The following is a 21,981-nucleotide window of genomic DNA, read 5'->3' on the forward strand; positions in this document are numbered from 1 at the left end:
CCAAATTGCTAAATATCATTACCTCAGTCTTCATCTCCCTTGGTCTCAGTAGTATCAGATATTGTTAACTAATCCCTTAGTTTCTTGGAAATTTCTCCTACATAACATGGTAAAGCAGGTCATTTAGCCAATAATCAATTTGCCTAAAGCAAATATGTAACCACCCTGCGAAAAATAAAGGGAAAAATCACCCAACTAGAACATCACAGAGATCCTCAAAAGCCATTAAAACTAACTCATCCAGTATGAAACACTGTAAACTTTTCGGTGCAATGAAACCCTGCCAATGATACTGCACGGGGCTTGACTGAAGGTTGGCACCAAAGAGAGTCAAGGTGTAAACAAAACAAAGTTTTCATCAATTGATAATTTTAATGAATTGGCAGATCAAAACAGAGCTATAGAGTACTAGTTTGCTTCCTGTCTATCTGAATGTCCCTTCGAAATTTCTTTTGCTGGCTTCGTGTCCTCTACTCACCTGTTAAATGTTGGGATTTCCTCTCTTCTATCCTCATTCTACATTCTTTTCCTTCAAAGTCTTCTCTACCCCCATCTCTTCAACTGTAACATCTCTGTGGATGACTTCTATATCTACACCATTAGCTTCTAAACAAAAACAAAACAAAAAAATCAAATAACTAACAGATAATTCTCAGCATGGCTACACCTTAACCTACTTGAATCTTCTCCCTCTTCTCCTTCTCCTCCATCTTTCATATCCCATCTCTTTAAGTGAAATCATCCTCCTCTTAATCATCTAAACGAAATATCCCAGTCATCCTCCAAATCCACCCTCTTCTTCAATCCCTAAATGCAAATCACTGATTTCTGTCAACAGTACCCTCACAGTGTTTCTGCCTCCTTTAAACCTTCTTCATTCCCACTGCTATTGCCTTTGTTCAGACAGTTAGCCATCATTTTCCCCTCTCAGGGAAGGTCACCATCTCCAGCTCAGAATAAATCCCAGTTTGCTACGTCAGTCATGGTAATGCTCTCCTTCCTTGAAAGTCATTAGTTTAGCTCTCACACAGAAAAGTCCGCTCTTCTTCCAATGTGCATATCAGGCCTACAGCCAACGAGCTGATCTTGCCACCATCAAAACAAAGTCCATTAGCAAAGTGGGAAGGGTAAAGAAGCAGATCCGAAGGGTGTGAGTAACTGAATCCATCAATCCTGGAGTTGCCCTTCCTCAAAGGCTCATGTTTTATGATGCCAATTTTCCCTATTGTCTAAGTAATCTGAAGCAGGTTTCTCTTACTTGCAGCCAAAAGGTGCTCTAACTGAACAGCCCCATGCCAGTGCACAGCCTTCTCCCTCAACTCGCCTTTCTGGTTTCAGGTCTCCTGATCAATCTTTCTTTACACTACTCTACTCTCAGAAGTACTCTCCTGGGGGACGCGGAATGATCCTTGGGCCCAAAAGTCTGTGACCAGCCCATGCCCAGCTGGCACTCCAAGACCTTCCAGGGTAGCACGCAACACTCCATGCTCAAGAAACTCTGGGAAGTCTTCTAGGGCTTCAGCACAGCAGGAAGCTGGGACCACGCAGCTACTGAACGGGCTGTAAAGGCCCCACACCCCCAAGGGCACAGGCGACCCCCATCTCTGGGTGCCAAGCCAAGGAGCTGCCAATGGGCTTTACACCCATGGTTCTGGAGTCCATCTGAGGCACTCATTCACCCCAGGTCCCCTCACTCTTGGAGCTCCCCACACATGGGCCCCCTGCTATGAGTCCCTGCCTCCCAGCCACCATCCACTTCAAGCCTGGACTAGAGCGGCCCTCACGCAATCAGCAGCCACAGCGAAGGTGGCACATCACAGGTGAGCACAGGCACTTCTGATGACATCATGCCCACCCTAGAAACGCCGCCCACCCGCTTCCAGCCTGGGCTTCCTAGGATGGGTAGGAAACTTCCTACAGCTAGGGAGGGCCCGAGACCCGAGTCCAGCAGCTAGAGGACACAACAGAAAATACACAAAACAAGAGAAACCCGGGAAACTCTCCAAACATGGGCCCTGCCACTCCTTGCACCGGGTCACTTCTGTGCCATCTCCACGGGCCTCTGCTCGCCCTGGCTAGAGACAGGAACCAGGAGCGCCCACTGGGTGAGCCACAACCTTGAGCTCAGTACAAGCAGGAAGTTCCTGCTTCATTCAATCCGGACTGACTTCAGGTAAATACAGGGGTCCCAATTGTGGGCCGAATTGCCCAGATGCTCAGGGCCGCCAGCCTCAGCCTAAGGGAAGCCCAGCATCTCTTTTAGTCCAACAGACAGCAGCTTTTCTTCTTCTTTGGATGGCTGCACTGTCAAGAGTTTTGTCTGAATTTTTTTTTTTGTCCATGACAAATTAAGTCAAGATTTTGTAAGGGGAAACTTCTTACTCCTCCCCATGGTCCCTACCCTCCCTGCAAGAATCCAGAAGTATTTTTGACTGTTACAGATTCCCTTTTGTAAATGCTATAATGCAGTGAAACAACATGGTAGGGGCAAAGTCCAATTTAACCAAAAGAACAACAGTCTGTTTCAGATTTTTATTTAAAAAACTTGATTAGTTCCTCACTGTTCCAGAACGAAGATGAAAAACAGAGTATGGAAGCACCTCCACCATCTGGCCCCAAACAACCTTCATCTCCCGCTACTCTCCCCATTCCTATGGTCCTCAAGACTTCCATAAAACCCACAGCTATACCTCAACTCTTTCCTACTAAATGCATTTACCCTTTTTGGCCGCCAAACTCTTTTTCTGTTTTTTTCTTACATGGCATAATATAAAGTCAGTCTCTCCAATTTATTTCTACCCATTTCTGCCTTAGTGTCCCAACTGCCCAAAAGTCAATCACGCATGTATTGGGCCTCTGCTAAATAATGGTAAAATAAAACTACTGCCGCTTCCCTTAAGGGAAGACCAACCATAAACAGCTACAAATCAGTGGGATAAGAAGTATAATAACTGTACATGAGGTCTATAGGAAAAGGAAGAAAAGCAACAGACTAGGTGAGATACTAAGGTCAGAGAAGCTTCTCACAGACAAATGGACGTCCAAATTTAGCCTTGTAATCCACGAACAGACAAGATGGAAAGGGCATCCCAGACAGAAGGAACAGCACATACCCTCCCAAGAAGGCATGAAGGATCAACCTTTTAGGAAATTCAAAAATTATATATGATGAAAGGCATGTGGAAGAGGTGGAGGATAGCTGCTCAGAGTAAGCAAAGGCAGTTTAAGGATACTGTATGCCATGCTAAGGACTTCAGAATTTTATTTGTAGGTGGATGGAAACACGCAAGATTTATCCTTGAGAATGATATAAGCAGATGTGGATTTTAGAATGCTCTTAACTCCCATAGAAAGAAGTGACTGAAGCTAGGAATGCCCATTAGTCAGCCCCACTGCGGCAGTGCAGTTGAGAAACAGCAGCAGAATAAAACTGATAATTAAATAGCAGACTGACAAGACTAGATGACCAGTTACATGCACAAGATTAGGGAGAATGACAGGGAAGATACAAGTCCTCCCTGACTCTTCACTGTCTCTCACACCTCACATCCATACCATTAAGCAGTCCTGTTGTTGCAAACTTCAGAATTCATCCAAAACCTAATCATGTTTCACCTTCTCAACAGTCAACACCATCAATTCAAGCCACTATCATCCTTCACCTGGCTACTCCAATAGCTTTCTAACTGGTTAACATGCATGCATCTAAAGTCTGGTCTCAATATAGCACCCTGTCAAAACATAAACTAGATCATGTTGCTGCTCTGCTAAAAACCCTCCAACATCCCCTCATCTCACATGGCGAAGGCCAAAGTCCTTACATGGCCTATCCCTCATGACCTCTCTGACCTTGCACAAACTAGGCATACATCTACATCCTGGCCTTTTCCCTGGCTTGTGCCTCTGCCTGTAATACTGTTCTTTCCTCAGGTGTCTACATCACATCTCCTGCAAGCTACTGTTCAAAATGTCACCATCTCAAAGGAGAGCTACATGGTATTTAATATTGTTGTCTCCCAGCCCCCACTAGCCCAAATCCTGACCCTCCTCATTCTGTTCTACATCATTTTTCCTGTGGCACTCTAAACTTTCGAATATCCTACGTAATTTACTTTTATTTGCTGTCCATTTCTTTTACTAGACTATATGAATTCACAAGGACAGGACTCTTCTGTTTTGTTCACTGATGTATCACAAGCACTTAGAACAGTGCCTGGTCAATAGTAAGTGCTTGCTCAATACATATTTAAATTAATGAATGTTTGAATAAATGAACCCAATACTTGGGGTCAGGAGACAGTCATGAGGAGGAATGGTTCGGGTATGTCTTCTGGAAATGAAACCTGAGCTGAGCCTTAATGAGAAGAAATTAAGCGAGCAAGTAAGTGGTCTGGAATTTTCAGAGATGACAGCATGAGAAGGTACTGATGCAAGAAGGGCATGGGACTACAAACAGTTTGATGTTGCCAGAGCTTAAATAAGAGGCAAAGAGGTAGAAATGAGGCTGGTTCTTGTGAATTAGTGAAAGGTCCTGATTATATTCCAGCTCAAGTAAGTTTACTGTGAGTTTCTGAAACATCCATCAGCCTTTAGTGAGGACAATTAGTTTTAAGGAAAAAGTAATGTGCATATATAGGGTAATGGTGATGTAGTTGAGAGATATTTTAAAAACATAACCAGCAGGACTTATTTAATGGACTGAATGTGGAGAGAGTAGTGAATGAGAATAAAGATAAGTACCAGCTTACCAGCTTTCAAACTCACATATATATGGTGTAATGAGAAAGAAGATGGTAAGTGTCCTACCCAATGAGAAGAGAAAGAAGATTAGTAAGTCTCCTACCCAATGAGAAAGAAGATGGTAAGTCTCCTACCCAATGAGAAAGAAGATGGTAAGTCTCCTACCCAATGAGAAAGAAGATGGTAAGTTCAATTTTTGACTTGTCAAATTATATAATTTTTAGCACATTAAGTTAGAAAAACTGGTGATAAAAATAAATATTAATTTCCTTTTTAGATCCATTATGGTGACACCATGGAGAAAATATGAGGTAAGAAAACCTGTCAACAGTTTCAATTCTAACTTTACCACTCATAAAAATATTCAGGTGTTAATTTAAATCTTTCCTTTCCAAAAGAATACTTTAGACCATTTAATACTAATTAGAACCACACCCTGCTTTGACAGAAGAACAGTGCTATGGACAGAATGTGTCCCCCCAAAATTCATATGTTGAAGCCTTGATCCCCAGTGCAGTGGCATTTGGAGGCGGGGTCCTTGGGAGGTAATTAGGTCATGAGAGTACAGCCGTCACTGACAGGATTAGTGCCCTCACAAGAGCTGAGAGAGAGATTAGTGTCCTTATAAGAAATGAGAAACGGATGATTTGCCTCTCAAAACATTTCTCTTGTAAGAAGGCAGCCATCTGTCAACCAGGGAGAGGGCCCTCCCCAGGAACTGCATCAGCCAGCATCATGGTCTCTGACTTCCCAGCCCCCAGAACTGTGAGAAATAAATGTTTCAAAGTCACCCAGTGTGTGGTACTTGTTGGAGCAGCCCGAATTCACTAAGACAGATAAGCATAAGTATTTTGCTTAAAAGTATGATAAACAGAACAAAACAATTTCTCATCATGTGTTTCTGAGGCTCTTATAATTTGAGAATTTTGCTTTGATTATTCTGGTGGACAAAAGTGCTAAATCCTACTTGGACTGGGGATTAATATATTCTCTTTGGCACAAAGGATTTGAGTAGCCCTAAACTGATCTCATATTTAAAGCAGAGACTATCAATCAGTCAGTTGTTCTGAGAGGAACATTTGGACTAGAAGTCTAACAACAGGGTTCCTAGTTTTGATTATTTCATTTACTTGCCACCAAATGTGGTTTCAGTGATTTTCCTTATCTCTTTATCCGACTACATGCTTATCTGTATATTCAGTAACTATTTTTGAGCACCAACAACATGCTAGATACTAGAAATCTAAGGATGACAACAACATGGTCCCTGCTTTTACTTAAGCAGGTAGACAATAAGAACAGCTGAAGATAAATAACATTAGCTACGCCTGACCCACCTATTTCCCAGGGATTTTATGAAGCTTAAACAAACCGAATTTTTTCAAAAATATACAGCCCTACACAGAAGTACAGTGCTAATATTTGAAGGCAGATATTCACCATAACACCATATTTCTCTATGTAGGCTGTTTTGAGTAGTCACTATGGAGCTTCATGAGGTAAGTGGAAATACAGGGCCCAAAAATCAAAAGTCACAACCAATGGAAAAATAAAAACTGTACAGTGAGAGCTTCTTCAGTATGCAGAAGCAAATCATTACAAGCATATGATTTCTATGTCGATTTAATAACAGGACTATATTTCAAATTAAGTACATTTTTCTAAGGTACAGTTGTTCACATCAAATGATCTAATTGTCAAGTCTAAATAAAATAAATCTACCTGTGTTTAAATGCACAATGAAAACAACCAGTGAAATTTAAATTTAAGTGGAAAACTGTTAAGAAAAAAAAAAACTGAATATAAAAATTTGACTCAACTCAAAGGAAAAAAAATAACTATATACCAAAAGGAACACCATGGATTCAAGGGTCACGAGAACAAACAAAAAAAAACAGGTTTTACTCTTTGGGGATTTTTATTAGCTTGTCTTATTTTTTAATCAAGACAAGTATAGATGACTCTCTATTTACGAACTTTTATCTCTTGAAGTTCTTTATTTAGTTGTCCTTTTCAAATTGTTACACATTCAAAAATTAAAACAATATAAAATATATATATTGAGAAGTCTCATTCTTACCAGATTTCTCCCCAAGGAAACACACAAGTATGTTTTCCTGTGTGTCTTACCAGTATTTCTTCATGCTGCAAATAACTCAAAATTTTTATAAATACAAACAAAACACACCCATATTTGTCAACCACCAAGTAGCGGCCTCCACAGCTGCTTGATCGATGCAAAGCTTTTCTGAGCCAGCTGCTTGTGACAGCATTAGTCTGAATCTGTTGAATGCCTACTATGTGCAGGGCAGTATACTAATTATTTTCCATTTACTAAATCATTTAATCTTCAAAATAATCCAGATAAATTATTCTTACTATCCTCATTTTACAGTAGAGGAAAGAGGATTAAGAAGTTAGGTCACTTGCCAAAGTTTACATAGCAAATGTGTACCTGAGCTATGTTTCAAAACAAATTAGTGTGCCTAAAAATCCTCTTTAACGTATATTCTCTACTACCTCTTCAGTCTTACTGCTTCTCCAAAGTTTGCAAGTAAAACAGTCAGATACTCTAGGAGGCCAAAAATCACTTCCCAAAAGATACCCACATCAAATCCCTGGAACCTGTAGAATATTGCCTTATGGCAAAAGATGAGATTATAGTTAAAGATCTTGAGAGGAGGAGTTTACCCTGTATTATCCAAGTGGGCCCTAAATGATATCACTTCAAGGAATTCCACACAGCATTCCTTCTAATCAAGGAACTTACTTCACAGCAAATGGGGTATGACAATGGACCCACGATCATGGAATTCTCTGTTCAAACCATGTCCCCATATCCTGAAGCAGCTGGCTTGACAGAAATGAAAAGTGGTATTTGAAGTCTCAGCAGCAGGTAGGTGGGATACCTTGCAGGGCTGGGGCAATGTTCTGTGGGAGATCGTATGTGTCCTAAACTAGTGTCTAATGTATGATACCATTTCTCCCATAGCCAGGATTCATGGGTCCAGGAATCAAGGGTAGGGAGGAATAGGAATGGCACCCCTTAATATTACTCCTGGTGATTTACTACTAAAATGTTCACTTCCTGTTCCCACAACCTTATGCTCTGCTGGTCCTTAGCTTCGAAGGGAGAAATGTTTCTACCAGAAGACACAATGGCTGCACTGAACTGGAAGTTGAGACTGCCACCCAGCCACTTGGGGCTCCTCAGGCCTCTAAATCAATAGGCCAAGTACTGGCTGGGGTGATTGATCCTGATTGCCAAGAGGAAATGGAGCCGCTACCATCGGGTAGTCTGGCTCCAGGCCCAAATCCTCTGTGTGATCTTTCAGGTCCAACAGAGGCAGTTACAAAGTTGTGCCTGTCATTAGCCCTTATGGAGAAAAGCTGACCCCACCACACAACATGCTTGGTGCACAGTCAGTGCACTGCAGTTTTCTGGAAGGAGGTGCAGTTGAAGACTCAGGCTTCCCTGACCCCTGGGCCAGCCATGCTCATACATGTATCTTCCTTCCTTGTCCAGGCACCTCCATTCAGCCGCCTTCTTACTGGGGGCCTGGAGGAGGTACTTTTCTTCCCTTTGATTTGGTACTTTCCCATACCTAGCCCCTCCCCCAGCCAACAGGCCCATAAAGAGGCAGGAGCCTTTTGTTTGAGACTTCCCAGCAGTGAAATGCACCTCTCATCTGAGCTGATCCACCTGACTCTCACCCAGTACCATTCTGCAGATGACAGCCAGCACCTCTGGGGAGCCAGCAACATTTTGTGTCTCTTGCTTATCCCAGCAAGTGAACAAAGGCTTAGTTATTCCTTTTGGTTTGGCCCCTTGTCCTAATCAACCACCTGGACACCTGGTTGCTTTTCGGCTACACAAAGGAGGTTAGGAAGAACGTGTCTGGAATGCAGAATACCCCTTAGGGCATCTGCCACCATGCCCTGTGACTGAAGTCAATGGAAAACCAACAACCCCTTTCAGGCAGGACTGTTAATGACCCAGGCTCCCAGGAATGAGGGTCTGGGTCACCCTACAGGCAAATAACCCTGACCAACAGGCTGTGGTGCTCCCAGAGGGCAAAGGGAATATGGAATGAGTAATGGAAGAAAGTAGCTATAAACACTATCTAGGACCAGGCAGTCAGTTTCAGAAATAAGGTCTGCAATGTTTATGAGTATTTCTTATTTTGTTATGAGTATGTGGGTATATAAATTTTTAAGCAATAATCTTTGCATTCTTCCTGCTCTTATCCCTTATCATCTAACATAAGATGCATGAATAACAGTGAACTTTACATCATGGTATTTAAGTTCCAGGATGTTAAGGAAAACAGTGAACACCAACCAGGAACTTTTGCATCCTCTTCTGGGGAAAGAGTTAACACATTTTTGGTTGTAAGTAAGATAGCTGCATTATGTCCTGTGGAAGTACGACTTTATGGGTGTCTTTATTTGGAGATTAGTCATAGTTTAAGGAGAAGTATATGAGTGCCAAGTTTACAGGGGGTGATGGCCACTTTTATGTGGGAACTTGACTAGTCTAATATTCCCAGTAACTAATTCAAATATGAATCAAGGTGTTGCTGTGAAGGTATTTCGTAGATATGATTAGCAATCACAGCCCGTTGACTTTAAGGAGATTATCCTTGATAATCTGGGGGGGGACCTACATGCAATCATACGTATCCTTAAAAGAGGGAGGCAGAGGAAGTTTTGACAGAGAAGTGCACAGAGGAGAAGGGGGTGTGAAAATAGAGGCAGAGAAGAGAATGATGCTGCCACAAGCCAAGGAATGCCTGGAGCCACCAGAAGCTGGAATAGGCAGGAAAGGACTCTCCCTTTGAGCCTCTGGAGGGTGTGCAGCCCTGCCAATACCCTGATTCCAGACTTCTCCAGAATGATGAGAGAATGCACTTCTGTTGTTTTAAGCCACAACGTTTGTGGCATTTGTCAGAGCAGCCACAGGAAACTAATATAGGTGCTTAACAATAAAACACAGTAAGAAAAGAAACTTCATCTGAGGAATGTGAGCCTGCTATAAATTATCAGACCCATGGAGGCATGAGAGTGAGGCAGCAGTCGCATCCCACCTCCCCCCTTGAGCTAAGTAATCAGCTCTTGAAGCTGCTTGCTATGCGGACTCTAGACCAGCTGCTGCCACAAGCAGCTATTAACTAACCAAGCAAGGCCACTCACTGGACACCATACCCCACACCCCACAGTTCACCAATGTACAGTCAATCACTGATCAATCTCATTTGTCTAACCAACGGGAATTCCTGACAAACAGCTGTATCAGCCCACTCCCTGTCCCTCTTACTGCTTTGGAAAACCTGCTTCTGTCAAAGGCCTAACAGAGTTCATATCCAAGGTGACCTGGGTCTGAGTCTTCCAGGTGGCTGTCCTCTCACCTTGGCTCAAGTAATCTTTTTAAAATTGTATTTTGTGGCTCAACTTCCTCCTTCAGGTCAACAATATAATGAGAATCAAATAATATTATAGAGAAAGAATGAGATAGTACATGTTTCCATTAAGTTACTGCACAAGTAAAACTAGTTTTTAAAATTGAATTCTTATTCAGACACCAACTATTCAGACCCTCCCACTATGCCACAAAATATGAAACCCGTGACTCTTCAATATTTCCTTTCCCATTTTGCCATTTTCTCAGAGATCTGACCAGGTGGGGCAAATAGTCATGTCCCAGAAGAGAACTGATACTATATATTAAAAGGCCTAAAAGAAGCAAATCTCTAATTAAAAATGTTAACAATATCCACAAGGGCCGAATGATAGCTTAAACCCCTGAAGCTATATAGAAATAATATTCTAAATCATACTACCATATTGTAGTTTACTAAGAAAACCACAAGTAAGGTCTAGAAGCCACCAAAATCCACGATTCTTAATACTTTAAGTGACTTTTCATAAGAATGTTAGTTGGCTTCAGAGGTTGAGATACCAACTCGCTTCCTTGATTTGAAATTTGACAGGAAACCAACATCTAGAACTTGGTAATGTTACCTACAGCAGTCTCTCTTAGATAGCTCTTTTATATTTGCCTTGAAAAAAAAAATGCTGAGCTAATGACAAAAGACAATCTTGGGGGACTTTGTCTTAAAATCTGAGGGTAGAGAATCAGCAGGTAAGCAAAACTTCAGGTGACAGCACCTTTGGAATCAGCACCTCGCAAACTGTGGGGCATCCATTCATGCTCTAGAGGATGTCGCCAGCCATCACAGAGGGTGACCAACTCTAAAGGATGACAGCAGGGGAAGTGGAAAAGGAGAGAGTAGAACGGCGCATGGAATGTGAGTTTCTGGAGGGCAGAGATTCTGTCCTGTTTGTTCTCATCATATCACCTGCATGTGGAACAAAGAAGACAGTAAATATCCGTGGAACGGGTCAATGCATAGAAAATGTGGGTGGAGGAATGAAAAAGAAGTAAAGACGGGAGGAACATAAACTTTCTGAAAGTATATACAGGGAGAAAGCAATTAGAACAATACAAGGAGAAAGTTGCGTACCAAAACCCAGCTCTTGAATTGAAATTTAATACGTGTCTCATGCACAGCAGCAATTTACGGAAAACAAAATGAGTAATTTCCTTAGGTTCTCGGGTCCTAGATGGGGGTAAGTTATTTTTTGCTGTAAAATTTTAGCACGTATTCCCTGAACAGACAAAGGAATTTCTCATTTAATTCATTGTTTCATCTTATTAGTACTAGAAGTACTGATAGAAAATTTCATCACTGCATGTTTCATTAAGTTAAAAGCAGAAGAAACCTAGCGATCAGCAAATTCCAGACCCACCCAATATTTGGGGGATTTCTCTAAATGTCAGATACGAATTTTTTTTTCCTATTTACCTGATTGATAGGATAGAAGAACTAAGGTATAAGGATTTTGGGAAATTACTGTTAGAAAAAAAAATGCAACACATAATTTTCATATGTCTTCCAGGAAAGAACAACCATTATTTTTGGCCTTTTAAAATTCAAGCTGCAAACCACAGAGGTTAAATGAGGTTAAACACCTCATAAAGGTCCGTGCACACAGAAACATTCAGAAAACATTGCTGACAGATGACTGTCGTTGGAATGGAGGGCTCAGAGATCTAGCAACCAAAACCAAGATTCATTACGATGCTTGCTTTAAATTTTGTTTTTGTTACCACTCCAATAAAACTAGATGACTCTATTCTATTTTAACTAGTATTAGCCTTTATATTTTCTTTATCATCAATAAGAAATGTATCTTTTGTTCTTAAGGTAATTTATAACGCTGGTAAATACCACTCTAAAAAATGGTATGTATAACTGTATGTCTATACCTTTCAAACTAAGTTATTCTTAAAACTGACACTAGGTGAAAATACTCTCCTTCCCCATCTTAATATTAGAAAAAAAATTATCTTGGGGGTGGTAGTAAACTGTCGGAGAGTGAGGGAAATAAAATGAGATTTTTTTTTCTTTTTTTTTTTCTGACTCCAGGTACTGGAATACATCATGTCCACCAGCCCACAATTTTTATTTTTTAGTGATGGATTTTCACCATGTTGGTCAGGTCAGGTGATCTGCCTGCCTTGGGCTCCCAAAGTGCTGGGATTACAGGTGTGAACCACCACTCCCAGCCTAAAGTGAGCTTTATGATTTTACTTTGTCCCCTGCTATCAAATCAGTACTTTCAGATATATTCCATAAAAAGGTGGAAAACCTATATTATTTCGCCATTTTAAGAAAATATGATGTTATAGTTCATGAAATCCACATCTGAAATACTAGTACAGTGAAGAAAACATGGGTTCTGGGAGAAGGCAGATGTGAGCTTGAATCTCTAATCCACCACTTATTAATGTAACCTCTCTCTGGACAATTTCCCTACCTACACTATGCAGTTTTGGTGAATGTTAAATAAGGTAATTAATGTTAAGACTCTAGCATAGCCCTAATACACAGGAAGTACTCAACATATATTTAAAATAAATATTCATAAAAGTCTCTTTAAGTATCTTTCTTTTCCAAATATTCTACCACCCAATGAAAGCATTAAGAAACTAGTTCTGGCCAGGCGCGGTGGTTCACGCTTGTAATCCCAGCACTTTGGGAGGCCGAGGCGGGCGGATCACAAGGTCAGGAGATCGAGACCACGGTGAAACCCCGTCTCTGCTAAAAATACAAAAAATATTAGCCGGGCGTGGTGGCGGGCGCCTGTAGTCCCAGCTACTCGGAGAGGCTGAGGCAGGAGAATGGCGTGAACCTGGGAGGCGGAGCTTGCAGTGAGCCGAGATTGCGCCACTGCACTCCAGCATGGGCGACAGAGTGAGACTCTGTCTCAAAAAAAAAAAAAGAAACTAGTTCTTTTCAAATCAGCCACGGCCACAAAACCAACATATTTAACACAGATTAATATATTGCCAACATATACAAGCTCACTTGTACATGTCTGTACAAACTGCTGAAGTCCAAAAAATAAAATTTCATCAACTGCAAACATACAGAGTGTACAAAATATTATAGGCCTTTAGATAGCTTCCAATTCTGTTTATAAGCAAGGTACAGGGGAAAAGTTAATTGGGTAAAACGACTTGAAATGACACTGAGTATCAGCTGTATAAGGTCCCATGCAGCCTGCTGTGTTCACCACGGCACTCAGCATGGATGGTCTCCACATGCTTGTGGAATAGAGAATATGAAATTTCCCCAATTTTAGTTGTTCTCTTAAAGGTTTATTACTTTATATTTAAAATGCATTGGTTAAAACTTAAAATAATGTTTCATTTCTTTATTATTTCATTTAGCTTTAAGTAAAATAAAGACAATCAAAAATGAAAATGAACACTAGAACCTTTTTTTAAACTTTGAAAGTCAAGTTAATATTTTGTCAGGCTGGTTTGGGAGTACACGGGTATTCATTGATTCACATATTTTAAATGAATTACATGTATCTTCAGACACATAACAGTCCCTGGCATAGAGATTATTTTTGAATGGATAGAAAGAAGGAAGGAAAGGAGGCCTTCCTGGAGGAAGGGAAGAAAGGCAAATGGATGTATGGCAAGAATTATAAATTTGAAAAAAATGTCACAGACCGAAATTGTCTATATTCCAGGCTAAATAACTTATCTGCATATGGTATGAACTGCAGGTTAAGTAACAAGTTAGAAAGCAAGGGAACAGATTTTAAACAAGTCTAACCAACCAGCCACTAAAAAAAAAAAAAATCATATACATTTAAAACTCTACCTTTAAACATAAATTTCATTTAAAGAAAATGTAAATTATTAAGAAAAATACTTCAAAAGGCAAACTGTTAAGTTTAAATATGCATACTATATTATTTCAGTTTTTATCACAAATTGAGATAAAAAGTACAAAGGACAGCAGACACTTCTGAATGTCACTTGAAAAATTTGGATTTTCAGTTGTACACATCTGAGGTTGAGGAAAGTTATTGGCAAAAACATTTCAGGAGTGTTTATGAAGACCAGAAAAGGTTCTGGGATAGAATCTAGAGGGCAGGTTATGCTGATTTACAAAAAAGCAGTCATAAATAAGAGCCAATACTCATTGGGTATTCACATGTGTTTTTCACAAAAATTCTATAAGAATTAGTATTATTCCTTCCATTTTAGAGAACGAAACTGACGCAGAGGGAGGTTAAATAGCTGGCCACACAGCTAGTCCGTGGCAAAGCTCAATTAAAACCCAGGTGTCTGCTTCCAGAGTCCGCTTGCAGTCACAAGAGTAGAAATACATACTGAATCAAGTTGAACCATAATGCAAATTCATAGCAAACATAAGGAGTACGTGCTTTTCAGTTTGACCCAACAAACACCTTTTGAGTGCTTATTATGTGCCAGGTGCAAAACTGTAGCCTCCTTTGTACTTCATGTAATTCTAAATTTACAATCTGTTTTGAGTAGACACTAAAAAATGACTTAAGTTGGCCGGGCGCAGTGGCTCACGCCTGTAATCTCAGCAGTTTGCAAGGCGGAGGCAGGTCCTGGCTAACATGGCAAAACCCCGTCTCTACTAAAAATACAAAAAATTAACCGAGCATGGTGGCGGGCACCTGTAGTCCCAGCTACTCAGGAGGCTGAGGCAGAAGAATGGCATGAACCCGGGAGGCAGAGCTTGCAGTTAGCCGAGATCATGCCACTGCAGTCCAGCCTGGGCGACAGAGCGAGACTCCATCTCAAAAACAGAAAAAAAAAAAATTAGACATTTAACTCAAGTACAACAACCATGATGACATCATAGATATGTATGTAATTTCCCCTCAGCTAACGAAGTATTTAAATGAAAATAAATTAGAAAATGAGACGGAGTTGCTTTGCCCAGATACTTTCTCATTGTATTGTATTAGTCATTTGGATCATAAGAACAGCAAAGCAAGAGAAGAGGTATTTTTATTGGGAAAAAAAGGGGGCACATAGGATGGCATGAAAGACAGGAAATCAAAAGATCACGTGTAATTCATTGTAAATTTGGTAACATGGAAAAAAGTGAATTGTGTTGTAGCCATATCTATAAGTCGTAATGGCCGGCACAAAGGGGGCTTTTTCTTTCACAGCAAAAAAAAGTAGCCAAATGGATTTTAAGCACTTTCTCTGACAAGTGTTTTCATTGTGCTTCTGTTATTCTTTGAAAACAGAAACTGGAATGAGGTTTAAGTTTTGCACTTGGAATGAAATTAGCATGACTGTATAGTTGGTGTCAATAAATAAAGTATTTGTTGACTGTTGGCTTTGCTGTACTCTGCTCTACTATTGTAAAATCTGTCAGTCCCGGCTACCATCTCCCCTTCAAAACCCAAGTTTCCCAATTAAAAGAACCATAGCTGTATGGAATGGGTCACCAGAGATTTGAACCTCCACAAGCATTACTCACTGGTCCTGCCCTGCTCTGCAGTCTTTGTCAAAAGGCAATGTCAAGTTCACCTCCTACTTGGGACACCCAAAATGAAGAGCTTAAATAACTCTTCAAAACGTGTGTTGTTTTTTGCTTTTTTGTTTGTTTAAGTTAAATTATCTGTTGAATGTATTTTAGCCCAATATAAATTAAGGATATAATCTACCTGGCATTGCCTTGAATGGGGTTCTATGCTGTTTACAAGAAGAAAGAAACTTAAAACTCCATAAAGCTGACCTATTCATTCATCAATGCTTTTTATTTAAAGGGCTCTATTATATGTCCATCCCAGAAAACCAAATATCCATTTTAAAACACAAATAGACAAAAATGCTATAGTAGCATAAAAAAACACTCCCTGCAGCATTGGTTTTAATTCAAATCCTTACATATATATGATAAACTTAAAAGTTTAAAATGTGCTAAGCTGGAGGCATCACGCTCCCTGACTTCAAACTATACTACAAAGTTATAGTAACCAAAACAGCATGGTACTGATACCAAAACAGATATATATAGACCAATGGAACAGAACAGAGGCCTCAGAAATAACACCACACATCTACAACCATCTGATCTTTGACAAACCTGACAAAAACAAGCAATGGGGAAAGGATTCCTTATTTAATAAATGGTGTTGGGAAAACTAGCTAGCCACATGCAGAAAACTAAGACTTTCCTTACACTTTATACAAAAATTAACTTAAGATGGATTAAAGGCTTAAAAGTAAGACCTAAAACCATACAAACCCTAGAAGAAAACCTAGGCAATACCATTCAGGACATAGGCATGAGCTAAGACTTCATGATTAAAACACTAAAAGCAAAGGCAACAAAAGCCAAATTGACAAATAGGATCTAATTAAACTGAAGAGCTTCTGCTCAGCAAAAGAAACTATCATTGGAGTTAAGAGGCAACCTACAGAATGGGAGAAAATTTTTGCAATCTGTCCATCTGACAAAGGGCTAATATCCAGAATCTACAAGGAATTTAAACAAATTTACAAGAAAAAAACAACACCATCAAAAAGTGGGCAAAGGATATGAACAGACAATTCTCAAAAGAAGACATTTATGTGGCCAACAAACATATGGAAAAAAAGCCCATCATCACTCCTCATTAGAGAAATGCAAATCAAAACCACAATGAGATACCATCTCACGCCAGTTAAAATGGCCATCATTAAAAAGTCAGGAAACAACAGATGCTGAAGAGGATGTGGAGAAACAGGAACACTTTTACACTGTTGGTGGGAGTGTAAATTAATTCAACCATTGTGGAAGACAGTGTAGTGATTCCTCAAGGACCTAGAACCAGAAATACCATTTGACCCAGCAATCTCATTACTGGGTGTATACCCCAAGGATTATAAGTCATTCTACTATAAAGACACATGCACACATATGTTTATTGCAGCACTGCTCACAATAGCAAAGAATTGGAACCAAACCAAATGTCCATCGATGATAGACTGGATAAAGAAAATGTGGCACATACACACCATGGAATACTATGCAGCCATAAAAAAGGGTGAGTTCATGTCCTTTGCAGGGATATGGATGAAGCTGGAAACCATCATTCTCAGCAAACTAACACAGGAACAGAAAACCATACACTGCATGTTCTCACTCATAGGTGGGAACTGAACAATGAGAATGCATGGACACAGGGAGGGGAACATCACACACTAGGGCCTGCCAGGGGGTGGGGGTTAAGGGAGATAGCATTAGGAGAAATACCTAATGTAGATAACCAGTTGGTGGGTGCTGCAAACCACCATGGTACCTGTATACCTATGTAACAAACCTGCACGTTCTGCACATGTATCCCAGAACTTAAAAGAATAATGGGAAAAAAAAAGTTCAAAATGTCCTGGCTAACAAAGTTGATGGCATGAGTCAGTATTCTGATATAATCAAAAGCAGCACAAATATGGGGTACTACCATAAACCTAAAAAAGGAGCCATCAATGAAAATTGCATATACTGACTACTCCATCAGCAAAATCTACACCTAATACTGAGACATTATATGAGTTACATTTCAATTTATTTAAAGCCTTTCTAGTAAACCTTTATGTTTTATAATAAAAACATTTTATTATAACTTGCTGAGATATTTGTAAATGAAGATGTTCTAAACTATCCATCTTGTAATGACACTTACTAATATTATGAAGTATGTAGGTCATTCTGAGTATGTTAAGGATGCCAAATCCAGTCAAAATTCCAAAGACTGAAAACTATGCTCAGATTCCTTGTTCAGGCATAGTACACAATTATTGTAAGTGAGCTAAATAACCAATATTAAAACCTGCACCATATGACAACATTCTTAATCATACTAACCTATAATGTATAAGCTTTCTAATAATTACTTTCTATGCCAATTACTTTGTATAATATTGTTTTACAAAAATTAGGAAGAACCCTATGGTACTGGATTTGAATTGGAGATAGCATTATAACTCATCATTTAAATATACATTTCCTAGCTGTAGCCACCGTAAGAGCCTAGAAGGGATAACATCCAAGTTGCAATGAGCACATCTAGTGCTCTGGTCTTGGCTACTAAATACCATTCCCCGCTGAACAGAACCAGAGTTCCTTGGAGAAGTGGCTGATTCCAGGTGTGAAATAGGAACATACAAAGTAAATAAGGGAAATGTTGTGCCAGGAGATCAAGTGTTTCCGAGGCAAAAGAAGACATATGAAATACAGTACGAAAGTGTTTGAAAGAACGCATACTGGCCAAATCTGGGTAGTCTGAAGATCAGAAATAATAAATACAGCAATAGATTATAACACATTAAGTATAAAAAAGAATAGAAATGGTAACGTATTATAATACTGAATAGAGAAGGAATCCATGAGTCCTTAATGATACCCAAAGTGAAGCAGAACAAAAAAGTGGGAGCAGAGTGAGGGAAGCTCTTTCTCTCAGAAGAATTCAAGCTGTAAATATAGATGGAATAGTAGAATTCATTCAAAAATCATCATTTCGTAAGCCCCAAAGCAATAATTCAGGCAAAGATCATCAATGAATAGTAAAACCACTGAATGATATGGTGTTGAGAAATATTATATTCACGAGATCTCAAAGTATCATTCCATGGATTACTCATCACAAAGGAGAAACGATACCTTTATGGTGGAGACATCTGGCAGACTCCATCTGAACCTAGTGAGCAAATTTAGCATTACCAAAAATAGAAAGGACATGCAACGCAATGGTAATTTGTGCCAAGCCAAAGAACCATATACTCACATGCATAATGTTAAAAAGTACACTTAAAAGGATGGCAGGAGGTAAGTCTGGTGTGGTAAACAAGATCAGATCATGAATTATGATTATCCGCAATCTACAGGTGGAGAAACTGAAGTTCAGAGAAGTAACTTTGTCAAAGTCATGTATCTAGTGATTGGCAAAGCTGGAATTTGAACAAAGTGAGTCGATTCTGAAACCCAGATTCTTTGGACTGCAGGAGCCTGGCAATCCCAGCCATCACTGGGTTTAAGGCCCAGGTCCAGCCATGTGGAAATGGTTCCCTTAAGCCCTAGCCGGCTGCAGGGGCCAGCCCTGCAGCTCACCTGCCCTAGCCTCAGTCCATCCTTTGCTAGCCTACTTGTCTCTGGATTAGTCCTCTCATGGGAGTCAAACTAACCTGCCTCCCCACCAAAGCTGGGCAACATCACTGTTACAGAAAAGATGGCTTGAAGCCTTTGGCTATATTATAGAGTTAAGAAAACTGGCTCAATTATCACACAGATGGACATCTGCAAAGTTAATAAAGACAGGCCTGTAGAACAATCAAAATTAAATTATTATCTTTCATTGTTCTAGTCCATTCAAATGAATGAAATTGAACATGTGACATACCCATGAAATGCTTGCCCATGTTCCATTATCAGGGCCTCAAATGAAAATCAGTCCTTATTTTAATCAACTTACACCCAGACTTCTGTAATAATATAGCCAAAAACCTACTCCGTATCTCCAACTAATACATCTGTCTTGGTCCCTTCAGGCTGTAACAAAACACCTTAGACTGGATAATCTAGGAGCAACAGAAACATTTTTCACAGTTCTGAAGGCTGGAAGTCCAAGATCAAAGCACCAGTAGACCCAGCGTCTGGTGAAGGCCCCTTCTTCATAGATGAGTCCTTCTATGTGTCTGCACATGGCTGAAGGGGAAAGCAGCTCTTTGGGGCCTCTTATCAGAGCATTAATTAATCCCATTCTCAGGGGTGCAGCGCTCATGACCCGACCATCTCCCAAAGGCCCCACATTCTAATACCATATACCTTGGTGATTATGTTCAACATATGAATTTGGGGGCTGGGGAGGACAAATATTCAGACCATAGAAATGGCCAAAACCGAACACCTAATACAGTATTGAGAAATATTATATTCACGAGATCTCAAATCATTCCATGGATTACTCACCACAAAGGAGAAACGATACCTTTATGGTGGAGACATCTGGCAGACTCCAGATTTTCTTCCTAAACCTGATCCTCCATTGTTCCATCAAGGCTGAAACCCTGAAGCCATCATTGGCATCCTTCTCTCCCACCGTATAGCTAATCCATCAGGAAATACTGTTGGCTGTACCCTGAAAAAGTATCCGCAATCCTTTCATTTCTCATCCAGTCTACTGGGTCCACCATGGCCCCAGCCACCACCAGCCCTTGCCCGGTTTGGCCACTGGCCTCCTCAATCGTCTCCCTGTGTCTGCCCTTTTTCTTCTCCAGTCAGTTCTCAATACAGTAGCCACAGTGATCTTAGGAAGTCAGATCAGGTCACTTCTCTGCTTAAAACTCTTCAATGAACCAGATGATGCAGTGGTTTATACCTGTAATCCCAGCACCTCTGGTGGCTGAAGTGAGAGGATCACCTGAGTCCAGCAGTTCCAGACCATGCTGTGCAACCTCGCAAGACCCCTTCTCTACAAAAAATTTAAAAAATTAGCTGTGTGTGGTGGCACACACCTGTAGTCCCAGCTACTTGAGAGGCTGAGGTGGGAGGACTGCTTGAGCCCAGGAGGTCGAGGCTGCTGGGAGCCATGATTGCACCACTGCACTCAGCCTGGGCAACGGAGTGAGACCATGTCACAGAAAAAAAAAAAAAAAAAAAGGTAAGTGAATAAACAAACTCTTCAGTTTCTTCCTGTCTTACTCAGAGAGCAGAAAAAATCCTTCATGGGATCCTGAATATCCTAGGAGAACTTTGCTCTCCTTCTCTACTGACATGGCCGCCTTGCAGTGCCTCCAAATATGCCAGCCATATTCTGAGACTAAATTTTTGCAATTGCTCTTTCTTCCTTCTGCTTGAAACTTGTTACCAGCTGTCTGCCTCCTCTAAATTTTTGCTCAAATTTTCCCTACTTGGTGCAGGCTTCCCTGCCCATGTTAATTAAAATGGTAACTGCCCTTCACTCCTTTTTCTTCTTAGTGCTTATCAACAATCTGACACACCACATATTTTCCTAACTTATTTCTGTCTTACCCCTCCTCTGCTTTAATGCAGGTATCCTGGAGGAAAGTGATTTTATTTTAATCTATTTATTCACTGCTGTATTCCCAATTCCTAAAAAAGTTCTTGGCACATAGTAGACACCTGATATCTGTTACATAAATAAATACATGATAAACCCACACACACAGACCATGGATTAAGAAAATTCTCCTGTGGATTAAGTTTTTTAATAGTCACTTTCTTCTAATATAGAGTACTAAAAGCCAAATCAGGTTTTAATGGAGAACTAGTCACAAAGTTATCTCAATTCTCAAATCGTATGTAGAAAAGTAAGCCAGTGAGTCTTTGGCTGTATTTGCACCCGAGCATTTTCCCATGTAAAACTCTGGTTTTGGCCACAAAAATGTTTTCTCCCTTTAGGCTATCCGGGTTGATGGTTAAAGTGACAGATGTATGATATTAATGTGACCAATAAATAGAAGGAAATACTCCCTCAAATATGTCCAAACGTAGCACATAAACAAAGACTTACATGCATTTTATAGGCCAGAAAAAAACAAACCCACTTTAGAAACGGAATGACTCCTTTACATGTCCCAGTTAATTCTTTTCCAGATAGCTTAACAGCTGTGGACAAGATCTCAGCAACACCAAACTGCAGCAGACAGGAGAAAAGCCGGATGATACCAGGTTTACTCACAGTTTTTGTTGTGTCCTTCATAGGCCCTTAAGTCCCACTTATATGTAATGGATTGTAAACGGAAGGTAACACAAAAAAGACTATGAGGCTGGTAAAATGGAAAAGAAATGGCAACCTGAGGTCAGCTGTGTGTGACCCACGTGTAAGACT

At 40.2% G+C, this 21,981-nt stretch overlaps 1 protein-coding gene across 7 annotated transcripts in view; it reads right to left on the reverse strand.

Annotated features, from left to right (window-relative positions):
* Window positions 1–21,981, reverse strand: part of PDE10A (phosphodiesterase 10A) — a 659,574-nt gene that overhangs the window by 252,588 nt on the left and 385,005 nt on the right. The window contains exon 2 of one of the 7 annotated variants that reach the window (XM_058435664.1): window positions 479–606. The exons of 5 other annotated variants lie outside the window; for them this stretch is intronic. In XM_058435664.1, the coding sequence (XP_058291647.1) occupies window positions 479–515 (37 nt within the window). In that variant the 5' untranslated portion in view covers window positions 516–606. Of the gene's footprint in view, window positions 1–478; window positions 1,240–21,981 lie in introns of those variants that run through there. One more of the 7 variants, XM_058435665.1, reaches the window with a different exon arrangement.

This window comes from Hylobates moloch, unplaced genomic scaffold (genome assembly GCF_009828535.3).
Source record: "Hylobates moloch isolate HMO894 unplaced genomic scaffold, HMol_V3 SCAFFOLD_2, whole genome shotgun sequence".
Lineage (NCBI taxonomy): Eukaryota > Metazoa > Chordata > Mammalia > Primates > Hylobatidae > Hylobates > Hylobates moloch.